The sequence below is a fragment of the Cherax quadricarinatus genome, chromosome 35, assembly GCF_038502225.1.
Source record: "Cherax quadricarinatus isolate ZL_2023a chromosome 35, ASM3850222v1, whole genome shotgun sequence".
NCBI lineage: Eukaryota > Metazoa > Arthropoda > Malacostraca > Decapoda > Parastacidae > Cherax > Cherax quadricarinatus.
This window is the reverse complement of record NC_091326.1, coordinates 23599046-23611943: the sequence shown is the minus strand read 5'-3', so window position 1 is coordinate 23611943 and position 12898 is coordinate 23599046. Positions and strand designations below refer to the sequence as shown.

The following is a 12898-nucleotide window of genomic DNA, read 5'->3' as shown; positions in this document are numbered from 1 at the left end:
CTCCACAACATTTTTACCCACTTTAGCATTGAAATCCCCAACCACAAGTACTCTCACACTTGGTTCAAAACTCCCCATGCATTCACTCAACATTTCCCAAAATCTCTCTCCTCTACACTTCTCTTTTCTCCAGGTGCATATACACTTACTATAACCCAAATTTCACATCCAACCTTTATTTTACTCCACATAATCCTTGAATTAATACATTTATAGTCCCTCTTTTCCTGCCATATCTTATCCTTCAACATTATTTCTACTCCTTCTTTAGCTCTAACTCTATTTGAAACAACAAATAACAAAAAAAGGCACAGTACCGTGACTGGAACGATACACAAATAACCCGCACATAAAAGAGAGAAGCTTACGACGACGTAAGCATTGACTTTGTCAATGGTCCAAGTCGGACCGAAACGTCGTCGTAAGCTTCTCTCTTTTATGTGCGGGTTATTTGTGTATCTATTTGAAACCCCTGACCTAATCCCATTTATTCCTCTCCACTGAAACTATAATAAATAATAAATAATAGAAGTCCTCAGGTTGTTCTTCAACTTTATATATCCTTGGTTAGGCCTCATTTAGACTATGCTGCTCAGTTCTGGTCACCGTATTACAGAATGGATATAAATGCTCTGGAAAACGTACAGAGGAGGATGACAAAGATGATCCCATGTATCAGAAATCTTCCCTATGAGGATAGACTGAGGGCCCTGAATCTGAACTCTCTCGAAAGGCGTAGAATTAGGGGGAATATGATCGAGGTGTATAAATGGAAAACAGGAATAAATAAAGGGGATGTAAATAGTGTGCTGAAAATTTCCATCCAAGACAGGACTTGCAGCAATGGTTTCAAGTTGGAAAAATTCAGATTCAGAAAGGATATAGGAGAGCACTGGTTTGGTAATAGAGTTGTGGATGAGTGGAACAAACTCCCGAGTACAGTTATTCAGGCTAAAACATTGTGTTGTGTTAAAAATAGGTTAGATAAATAAACGAGTGGGTGTGAGTTGAGCCTGACTAGCTTGTGCTGCTGGGTCTGGTGCAGTGCTTCATCCTTGAGTGGAGATGATCAGACTGGGTGGGTCATTGGGCTAATCCGGGGGGGTGGGTTATTGGTCTAATCCTGGTGGGGACATGGACCTGCTCCACATGGGTCAGTAGGCCTGTTGCAGTGTTCCTTCTTTCTTATGTTCCTTTCCCACCCCCTTCAGCTTTGTTTCACTTAAAGCCAGGACATCCAGCTTCTCATTCATAACATCCACAATCATCTCTTTAGTATCATTTGCACAACATCCACGCACATTCAGACTTCCCACTTTGACAATTTTCTTCTTATTCTTTTTAGTAATCTTTACAGGAAAAGGGGTTACTAGCCCATTGTTCCCAGCATTTTAGTTGACTTTTACAACACGCATGGCTTACGGAGGAAAGATTCTTATTCCACTTCCCCATGGATATAAAAGGAAAAGTAATAAGACCAAGAACTGTTAAGATAAAATCAAAGAAAACTCAGATGAGTGTGTATAAATAAATGTGTACATGTATGTGTAGTGTGACCTAAGTGTAAGTAGAAGTAGCAAGACATACCTGTAATCTTGCATATTTATGAGACAGACAAAAAAAACACCAGCAAGCCTACCATCATGTAAAACAATTTCAGGCTTTTGTTTTACATTCACTTGGCAGGACGGTAGTACCTCCTTGGGTGGTTGCTGTCTACCAACCTACTACCTATATTTTTTTTAATTTTTTATGTTAATCTCCAGGGTTTGTTACCTGGACCTCAGCAGCCCCACTTATATGGCGGGTTAGGTTCCAGGCTGTCGCCGGAAAGCAGACATCGCCGGAAGGCAGAACGCCATTTTTTCCATTTATAAATGCATATAGATGCCAGACAACAAGTTTACACTAAATTATATTAAGATAGTAATAGAACTAGGTATTAAAAACAAAGTAAAATACATTGACAGTGAATTCATTACTTATCTTAAAGTATTTGTAATCTTAATGTAGGGAGAGAGGTGAGTAGTACTTATTTGTAGGAAGTCAGGTGCAGGTACCCAGGTGTAGGTAGCCCTGGCTCCCTGTCTCATACTTAATATACGATATTTAAAACATCCCAGAGAGGTAAAATACACATACAGTACACTCATTATTTACCTTAAAATATGTGTAGTCTTAATATAGGAAGAGAGGTAAGTAGTATTTATTTGTAGGAAGTCAGTGTAGGTAGCTGGTAGGTGTAGCCTGCCTGGGCTACACCTACCAGCTACCTACACTGTGGCCCAGAGCCATATTATTAACATCAACATACCTTGTTCACTGAATTTAATCATTTCTAACAACTACCTTTAGATGCCATCATAAACGAAAGGAGAAGTAATGAATAATTCATGCCAAAAATTGTAAACAAAGCAGAGTGAGGGAGTGGCTGGGCCAAACGCAGATTCATACACGTTTTTTCTGATGTCTGAGCAGAGAAAACGTAATATTGTCCCTCCACCCGGCTGCCACACAGCTCCACAAGTATTATTATCAGAGCACACATAAAATATGCAATAAATGCCAGACAACAAGTTTACACTAACATATTAAGTTAGCAATATAAATAGGCATTAAAAACACAATAAAAGGTAAGATACACACAGAGTACACTTATTACTTACATTAAAATATTAATATTAATGTGTGATAGGTGAGTGGCAGGGTGTTTATTGAATAAAATCAGAATGGCACACCATCATCCTCTAACTTGGCACTTAAAGCAAGAGTCTTACAACTTCTCTTTTTATCACAGCTAAGCATAGATGCCATCGTCAATGAGAGCCAACTATTTAACGAAAGAGTAAACGAGAGAGAGACCGAGATACAGAGTTGAGACAATGTAAGAACACAAACTGAACAGGTAGTGGACGATCACTTGGTCAGGCGAAATAAATGCGTATTAATATGTGTCTACTTTTAGTTCATTCACGTACGTTTGTAAGAGTTTGTAAAACATTTACCTCAATATTTTTTTATTATAATAATAATTACCTCACAATACAAATACTCTTACATTGTGTACAAGTTGTACAAGTTAGTTCAGAATAAACAAACAGTAACACACCATTTTTAGAGTGAATGAAGATAATAATATTAATAATAATAATAATATTGTTATTATTAATATTAATTATAATAATAATATTATTATTATAATAAAAGCACTAAACCCACAAGGGTCGTGAATTGCTATATATAGAGTAAAGGCATACGAAAAGAATATTTTTCTACAGTTATCCCCCAGTTTGGCTAGAGAAAATGTAATCCTTCCGACACTACCTACGCAGCTGCTTTGTAAACAAATCTCATATTTACATCAATTTTTATTCTCTGAGTGTATATATCATGTTTATATGCTATGTAATGAGTTTTATATATAATTTTGAGGAAAATATCATAGATGGATTAATGAAAATGCCTATATTGATGTAAAATAAGACATTTAGTGTGCCCAAGAATAATTATTATTACGTAGTATTGGCGTCATGAGTAGAGAGAGACTTAGCGATTTTAACCCTTAAATGGTCCAAACGTATATATACGTTTTTTCAACATCTGAAAGTATGTAAAAAAATGTAGATCTTCTTTTTTGTTTTACATTTGAAAACGTGTAAAAAAAAAAACTTTTATCTACATTTTTTTTGTTACATTTGAAAATATGTTAAAAAAAGTAGATCTACTTTTGTAGCACTACGAATTTGAACGTCGATTTGTTTGGACTGTTAAAGGGTTAATGTGTACCTGCACACCAGCACAGTGTGTAAGTATATTTAGGTACAGGTACACATAAGTATGATTGTCAGAGTACATATAAAATATGCAGTAACTTAAAATTTTGTAAAGTTTCCTGACATAATAGATGTGGTCACGGAAAATGTAAACAAACCGGGTGGGGGGGGCACCGTATTTGAAAGACCACTTGCCGTATAGCAAATTTTGGTCATAATTTGACATCGCCATATTAGCGGAACACCATAAAGCGGGGCCTTACTGTTCTTTCAAATGTTGAAAAAACGTAGATCTACGTTTGGACAGTTTAAGGGTTAATATTGCATCTTTACATTTGTTTACATTTCTCTCAACTGTGAATGAAGCATGTACGATCTGTAATAATAATATACAGTGGACCCTCGCCTAACGATGGCATCGCCTTACGTTAAATTCGGCTAACGATCCATTTAACCCTTTGACTGTCGAAGGGCCAAATCCTGAAGTTGCTTCTGGTGTCGCAAAATATTCGAAAAAAAAAAAAATTATTTTTTCTTATGAAATGATAGAGAATCTTTTCCCGATTGTAAAGACACCAAAAAAACGAAATTTGATGGAAAACTGACGGAATTACGCTCTCGCGAAGTTAGCGACTTCGGCGATATTTAAAAATCGGCAATTTCGCCCACTTTGAGCCCTATTTTCGGCTAATTCCGTTATTCCAGTCAACCAAACTCATAACTATTTCTTCAGAACTCTATTTTTTCTATCGATTGAGTACAAGAAACTGCCCATTTACCGATTTCAACTACCCAATAACATGGTCAGAAATTTGCAATTTGGCCAATTTCACGAAAATTAAAAAATATGACAATTTCAAAATAAGGTCCAGAATGAACAATGCAGACATTCCTGGCTCTAAAATAACATTTTCTTTGTTCATCAGTCATGTCTCCAGGTCCCTGTGATATTACTCTTGCTTTTTATTTTGAAATTTTATTCAAACAAAAAATAGAAGATTTACTGTTATGCAGACTACTGCAATACTGTAATAATTGTAAAAATTACATCAACCCATTCATGACTGCGTATTAGAATGGCTATTTGGACATTTATTGGACAATGACATCATTTGTTCACTTTTGAACATCGGCAAAAATCAAACATTTCCTGTACTTTGTGCTCCATTTCCAGGTTCTTTTTATAGTAAAATTAATCAAAATCACCTCCATTTCTATAATATAGTTTCCATTCTATCAAATGAGACCAAGAAAACGAGAATACAACCACAAATACTATACGAAAATAGACCACAAAGTCGGCATTTTAATTAAAAAAAACGGTCGGAGTTTTTTTTTTCTCATTATGCACTGCGTGCTCCAGGATTTTTTTTATGTGGTGCACACTGACCACACAGACCCATTCTCTCACATGTGGGCCTACTAGCTTTCTCCTGCCTGATTTGAAGCCGCTAGAATTTATGAGTATATATACGTCAAACACGGTACCTCGCAAACGTATATATACGGCCGCGACAGTCAAAGGGTTAACGCTAACATTTTGCCTTGGATAATGCTAAAAAACTCGCCTAACGTTATTCGGTCTCGGGTACCAATTAATATCGTTAGGCGAGGGTCCACTGTAATTTATTAACCCTTCAGAGGGCAATTTATGATACATTAGAAATTCAAACAGAACTCCCTAGAGTGGATAGAGTATCTCAATATAAGTTGAATGAGGCCATATATATGGAATTCTGATGGTTAGTTTTTGAGCAATTGCTAATCTCCGTAAGGCGAATATTTTCACCCCCGCCCGAAATAGGGAATAAAAATCTGAATGTTGCAAACTTGCAATTGCAAGTTTGCAATAACTGTTTTTAAAATTTATTATACAAACAGACAATATCAAAAACATAAATGGAACTTGTATCAAAACTTTTGTTAGTATTAGAAAAATATAAAAATGAAACAAATAGCAACATGGACACATTGCAAAGGGATAAAACTTTCAAGTCCCATATTCCTGAGATTCATGAGGAAGAGCAATTATTCTATATTGCTAATTGATCAAAGGATCATTTTGGAGGTCAACCTGGGACCACTGAGATTGACCTTGAAGAGCAATATCATCATAAATATGTTCCTCATCAGGGTACTCCTCGATCGTAATTCCTTTCTTTTTCTTCACTAATTTCTGCTTTTTGGCTGGCCTTTCTTCCTCCTCATCATCACTTGACACCTCTGCATCCAGTGGCAAGTATTCATCACCACTATCCAGCAATTCTGGGTCATCTACCTCTGGTTCTGAGTCACTGTCCTCCAAAATGCAGACATATTTTGACCTGGTGCTGGAGGGCTCCCCATAAAACAATTTCTCATTGATCTGGAAGGACAATAAAAACCTTCTGTATAGATCCAGACCACTACAGAATTCATATATGCAATAGAGAATTTTTATAAATATTTATTTTACTGAAAGTGTACTATATCACTAAAAGGGCAGCTATGAAAATTTTCGCCCTTCCTTTGTTGCACTTTTTTCAACTGCATGCTACACTTACATTATGCTTCACACGGACTTTATGTATATATCAAAATATGCCTAAACTATTCATGTACGCACTAAACACAACACTCAGTACTTACCGACATTGTAGAGGGTAAAATCCAAGAGTATATTAGTGACACTGGATGGAAAAAACCCACTCTGGGCAACGCCAAGCCACACGTGTTTATATTTTGTTCTCTCAACCAATGGGAAGCCGGCAAACACCATCACCACTTAGCTGAAGCGACTCAGGGAAGGCTTGTGATTGGTTAGAATTAAAGAACGGGAATCCAGATGCGCGGCGCGAGTAGGATGACACACGTTAAGGTGCACATGTTTAAGCACGAAAATTTTCGCTGCTGCGTGACAAAGGGTTAATATTATTATTTTCTTTTCAACAAACCAGCCAAATCCCACTGAGGCAGGGTGACCTAAAATGTAAAGCAAAAGTATTATTATTATTTTTATTACAGTGGACCCTCAGTTAATGATGCCATCGGATAGCGATAAAATTGGATACCGATATGTTTTTCCATCAAAATATTGGCTCGGCTAACAATAAAAAATTCAGTTAACTCTTTCAGGGTCCCCAGGGCCTCTCCCAGACTTGTTCTCAGGGTCGCCCAAATTTCAAAAAAAAAAGATAGAGAATCTTTTCCTGATCGTAATGACACCAAAAGTATGAAATTTGATGGAAAACTTACGGAATTATGCTCTTGCGAAGTTAACGGTCTCGACGATGTTTACGCATCGGCGATTTTGCCCACTTTGAGCCCTATTTTCGGCCAATTCCAGTGTACTAGTCAACAAAAATCATAGCTATTTCGCTAGAGCTCCATTTTTTCTATCGAATGAGTACAAGAAACCACCTATTTACCGATTTCAACTATCCAATACAGTGGTCAGATTTTAGCAATTTTACCAATTTCACACAAATTTCAAAAGATACCAATTTCCAAATAGGGTCCAGAATAAACAAGAAAGACATTCCTGGCACTAAAATAACATTTCCTCTGTTCATTAGTCACATCCCCACGCCCCTCTTACATTCTTTTGCTTTCCACTTTGAATTTTTATTCTCACAAAAAATAGAAGATTTATGCAGACCACTCCATTAGTGTAGAAATGGTATAAATAATATCGGCGCACTTGTGAAAGAATATTAGACTCACCAGTTAATGTGTAATGGACGCTTAGCATGATTTGTTTACTTTTGAACTTTGGTAAAAATCGAAGATTTCTGCTACTTTGAGCTCAATTTCAAGGCACTTTTCATTGTAAAACCAATCAAAATCATCACAATTTCTATAATATGTCTTCCATTCTATAAAATGAGACCAAGAAAACTAGAATACAACAATATATACCATACAAAAATACAGTGCAAATTCACTGTTTTAATCCAAAAACACGGTCAAAGTTTTTTTTTTCTCATTATGCACTGTGTGCTGCAGGATTTTTTTTATACTGTGCACACTGACCACATAGACCCAGTCTTTCATTTGTAGGCCTAGCAGCTTTCTCTCACTAGATTTGAGGGCGCTAGAATTTAGGCGTACTAGTACGTTAAAAACCCTGGTGTATAAGCCGTACTAGTACAGCCAAAACCCTGAAAGGGTTAAGGACATTCGTCCAGAACGTGTCTGCGCAGCGTGAGCCACCCGGCCACTCCAGTGCGGCCAGTGTGCCATTGTTTACAAGCCAGTGCAGACGATTCCACGCGTACATGCAATACATTTTGTATTATTCCGTTGTTTTTATTGCTTGTAACTGCTAAATAAGCCACCATGGGCCCAAAGAAAGCTTCTAGTGCCAACCCTGTAGTAAAAGGGGTGAGAAATACTATTGAATTGAAGAAAGAGATAATTGCAAAACACGAAAGTGGAGTGCGTGCCTCCGAGCTGGCCAGGTTGTATAACAAATCCCAATCAACCATTGCTGCTATCTTTGCCAACAAAAAGGCAGTCAAGGAAGCTGTTGTTGTGAAATGTGCAAATGTGCTTACAAAACAGAGATTGCAAATACTCAAAGATGTGGAGAGACTGTTGTTAGTGTGGGTCAACGAGAAACAATTATCAGGAGAGAGTGTTTCACAGTCAATTATATGTGAAAAGGCAAGGTAGTTGCATGTGGATCTCATTAATAAAATGCCTCCAACTAGTGCTGATATTGGTGAATGTAAGGCCAGCAAAGGCTGGTTTGAGAGATTTAAGAATCATATTGGCATACACAGTGTAATAAGAACATAAGAAAGAAGGAACACTGCAATAGGCCTACTGACCCATGCAGAGCAGGTCCATGTCCCCCCCTGGATTAGACCAATGACCCCCTTCCCCGGATTAGCCCAGTGAACCACCCAGTCTGGTCATCATCTCCACTCAAGGATGGAGCACTGCACCAGACCCAGCAGCACAAGCTAGTCAGGTCCAACTCACACCCACCCACACCCACTACTTTTAAAACTACACAACATTTTAGCCTGAGGCTGCCAGTTCTGACAAAAAAGCTGTTGCAAACCATGCTGGTGACTTTTACAATGACAGTCCTGTGTCCCATTTGAGGGAAATCTTAAAGACATGCCAGAAACAGAGCTCTCTGGACAGATTTTTGGTGCGACAGTGGTCCAGTGACTCTCAAGCAGGTCCTAGTGGCATTAAAAAATGAAGAAGGGAGGTAAACCCGGAAAAGGACTTCCTACCTAAAGTCCTTATGGAAGGGGATTCCCCTTCCAAACAATAATACACCTCTATCCTCTCCCCTCCTCCCATCTCATCACTAAGTCTTCAGTAAAGGTAAGTGTCATTTTATGGAATATTAATGTATTTATTCTGCATGTCTCATTGTTTTCTGTGCAGGAAAATATATATTTCATGTGAATTTTTTTTTTTTAATACTTTTGGGTGTCTGGAACGGATTAATTGGATTTCCATTATTTCCTATGGGGAAAATTAATTCGGATAATGATAAAATCGGTTAATGACAAGCTCTCTCGAGCCAATTAATATCGTTAACTGAGGGTCCACTGTATTATTAATTATATTATTATTATTATTATTATTATTATTATTATTATTATTAACCCGTAAATGGTCCAAACGTATATATACGTTTTTTCAACATTTGAAAGTATGTAAAAAAGTAGGTCTTCTTTTTGTTTTTTTACATTTGAAAATGTGTAAAAAATTTTGATCTACTTTTTTTTTTTGTTATATTTGAAAATATGTAAAAAAAAATGTAGATCTACTTTTGTAGCACTACGCATGTGAATGTAGTTCTGCTTGGACCGTTTACAGGTTAATTTATATTACTATTATTATTTTTTTTAACAAGTCGGCCGTCTCGCACCGAGGCAGGGTGACCCAAAAAGAAAATACTTTCATCATCATTCAACACTTTCACCACACTCACACATAATCACTGTTTTTGCAGAGGTGCTCAGAATGCAACAGTTTAGAAGCATATACGTATAAAGATACACAACATATCCCTCCAAACTGCCAATATCCCAAACCCCTCATTTAAAGTGCAGGCATTGTACTTCCCATTTCCAGGACTCAAGTCCGGCTATGTAAAAATAACCGGTTTCCCTGAATCCCTTCACTAAATATTACCCTGCTCACACTCCAACAGCTCGTCAGGTCCCAAATACCATTCGTCTCCATTCACTCCTATCTAACACACTCATGCACGCTTGCTGGAAGTCCAAGCCCCTCGCCCACAAAACCTTTACCTGCTCCCTCCAACCTTTTCGAGGACAACCCCTACCCCGCCTTCCTTCCCCTGCAGATTTATACGCTCTCCATATCATTCTACTTTGATCCTTTCTCTCTAAATGACCAAACCACCTCAACAACCCCTCTTCAGCCCTCTGACTAACACCTTTATTAACTCCACACCTTCTAATTTCCACACTTCGAATTTTCTGCATAATATTTACACCACACATTGCCCTTAGACAGGACATCTCCAATGCCTCCAACCATCTCCTCGCTGCAGCATTTACAACCCAAGCTTCACACCCATATAAGAGTGTTGGTACCACTATACTTTCATACATTCCCTTCTTTGCCTCCATAGATAACGTTTTTTGTCTCCACATGTACTTCAATGCACCACTCGCTTTTTTTTCTTCATCAATTCTATGATTAACATCATCCTTCATAAATCCATCTGCTGAGACGTCAACTCCCAAATATCTGAAAACATTCACTTCTTCCATACTCCTCCTCTCCAATTTGATATTATTATTATTTTATTATAGTATTATTATTATTATTATTATTATTATTATTATTATTATTATTATTATTTTCTTTCTTTTAACAAAACTGGCCATATCCCACCAAGGCAGGGTGGCCCAAAAAGAAAAACGAAAGTTTCTCTTTTTAAATTTAGTAATTTATACAGGAGAAGGGGTTACTAGATCCTTGCTCCGGGCATTTTAGTCGCCTCTTACAACACGCATGGCTTACGGAGGAAGAATTCTGTTCCACTTCCCCATGGAGATAAGAGGAAATAAACAAGAACAAGAACCAGAAAGAAAATAGCAGAAAACTCAGAGGGGTGTGTGTGTATATATATGCTTGTACATGTATGTGTAGTGTGACATAAGTGTAAATAGAAGTAGCAAGAAGTACCTGAAATCTTGCATGTTTATGAGACATAAAAAAGGACAGCAGCAATCCTACCATCATGTAAAACAATTACAGGCTTTCATTTTACACTCACTTGGCAGGATGGTAGTACCTCCCTGGGCAGTTGCTGTCTACCAACCTACTCCCTAGGATTATTATTATATATTATTATTATTCCTAGGTAGTAGGTTGGTAAACAGCAACCGCCCAGGGAGGTACTACCGTCCTGCCAAGTGAGTGTACAACGAAAACCTGTAATTGTTTTACATGATGGTAGGATTGCTGGTGTCTTTTGTCTGTCTCATAAACATGCAAGATTTCAGGTATGTCTTGCTACTTCTACTTGCACTTAGGTCACACTACACATACATGTACAAGCATATATATACACACCCCTCTGGGTATTCTTCTATTTTCTTTTTAGTTCTTGTTTTTGTTTATTTCTTCTTATCTCCATGGGGAAGTGGAACAGAATTCTTCCTCCGTAAGCCATGAGTGTTGTAAGAGGCGACTAAAATGCTGGGAGCAAGGGGCTAGTAACCCCTTCTCCCTTATAAATTACTAAATTTAAAAGAGAAACTTTCGTTTTTCTTTTTGGGCCACCCTGCCTTGGTGGGCCACCCTGCCTTGGTGGGATATGGCCGGTGTGTTGAAAGAAAGAAAGATTATTATTATTATATTATTGCATCTTTACATTTGTTTACATTTCTGTCAACTGTGAATGGAACACGTACAATTTGTAATTGTTTGTGTATGTAAGTTTTGATAAATTTTAACTTTTCATAATAGATTTGTGCGTGTTATATATTTTATGCATTCATGACATACCTAACTTTTTCTTAATTTTTTCGGTTGCAAATCTCCAAAAAAGGCTTCCAGGATATTTATTGAAAAATATTCACATATAAGTGGACCCTTACAGTTTAAACCTGTGTTGTTCAAGGGTCAACTGTACTGTACTTTTCTTTCACATACCATATGTTAAGTAAGAGCCTTATTTTTTTTTTTTTTATTTATTACAATTTGAGCACACATACAGAGGTACAAAAAAAAGCTTCTTCTATAAGATACTAATTTACAGAGAGTAGGAGAGGATTGTGTTAGTAAGTTGGTGTAACTACACTACACTAACATTTGTATGAAGTGAATGACTGATATCTATTTTCAGGTTAGCTGAAGATGAAAAGGGAAATGTGCTTACTTCTGCTGCTAATGATTTGCGAGATGTGGAACAGACACTGTTGAAACACATTGCAATGGAACTTAGAGATGAAGATCCCCACCAGTTTGTCAATGCTTACACCTCAGGTTTGAGAGCTACATCTCTGCTGCTTTTGATTATTTTGATGATGTTTTCCATCTTTTTTTTCAGGTTTAGATATACAAATTAGGGGAAAGCTATTTGTGTCAGTTTGTCTGACTTCACTTCTAATCTGGAATCATAACCTACTGCTGCAAAGTTGCATCTTGTTTCCTCTCACTGATACTTAATTCAGGAATTTTTGGTGGTGTTATGACTCCTGGAGTAATGCAAATACAGCAATACCTTGCATATTACAGTTTGAACAGTACAGGTTTTGATATGGTTTATAAACTTAATAATATAAATTTTATCTAACTGCATTGTGCACTGATATTGGCTGCTGTTAAGTATGTGCTGGAATGGCATGATGCCTACTTCAGTATTGATCCAGACTTCAAGTAGTGAAATTGTGTAGTCTTATACAGTACATGAGTATACACAATTTTTTTTTAACTATATAAAGTACTGGTACCCCTTTTATAAGCAAATATGAGTAGGTTGAGATGATTTAATCATTTCGAGAGGATGGAACAAAGTAGAATGACTTGGAGAGCATATAAATTTGTAGGGTAAGGAAGGCAGGGGAGGGGTCATCCTAGGAAAAGTTGGAGGGAGAGGGTAAAGGAGGTTTTGTGAGCGAGAAGCTTGAACCTCCAGC

The 12898-nt window shown here is 37.2% G+C and overlaps 1 protein-coding gene across 4 annotated transcripts in view; it reads left to right on the top strand.

Annotated features, from left to right (window-relative positions):
* The window catches only part of Trax (Translin associated factor X), a 142918-nt gene that overhangs the window by 78741 nt on the left and 51279 nt on the right, over positions 1 to 12898 (top strand). For all 4 annotated transcript variants that reach the window (XM_070091453.1, XM_070091455.1, XM_070091454.1 and 1 more), the window contains one exon: positions 12106 to 12245. In XM_070091453.1, coding sequence (XP_069947554.1) covers positions 12106 to 12245 — 140 coding nt within the window. The remainder of the gene's footprint in view (positions 1 to 12105; positions 12246 to 12898) is intronic.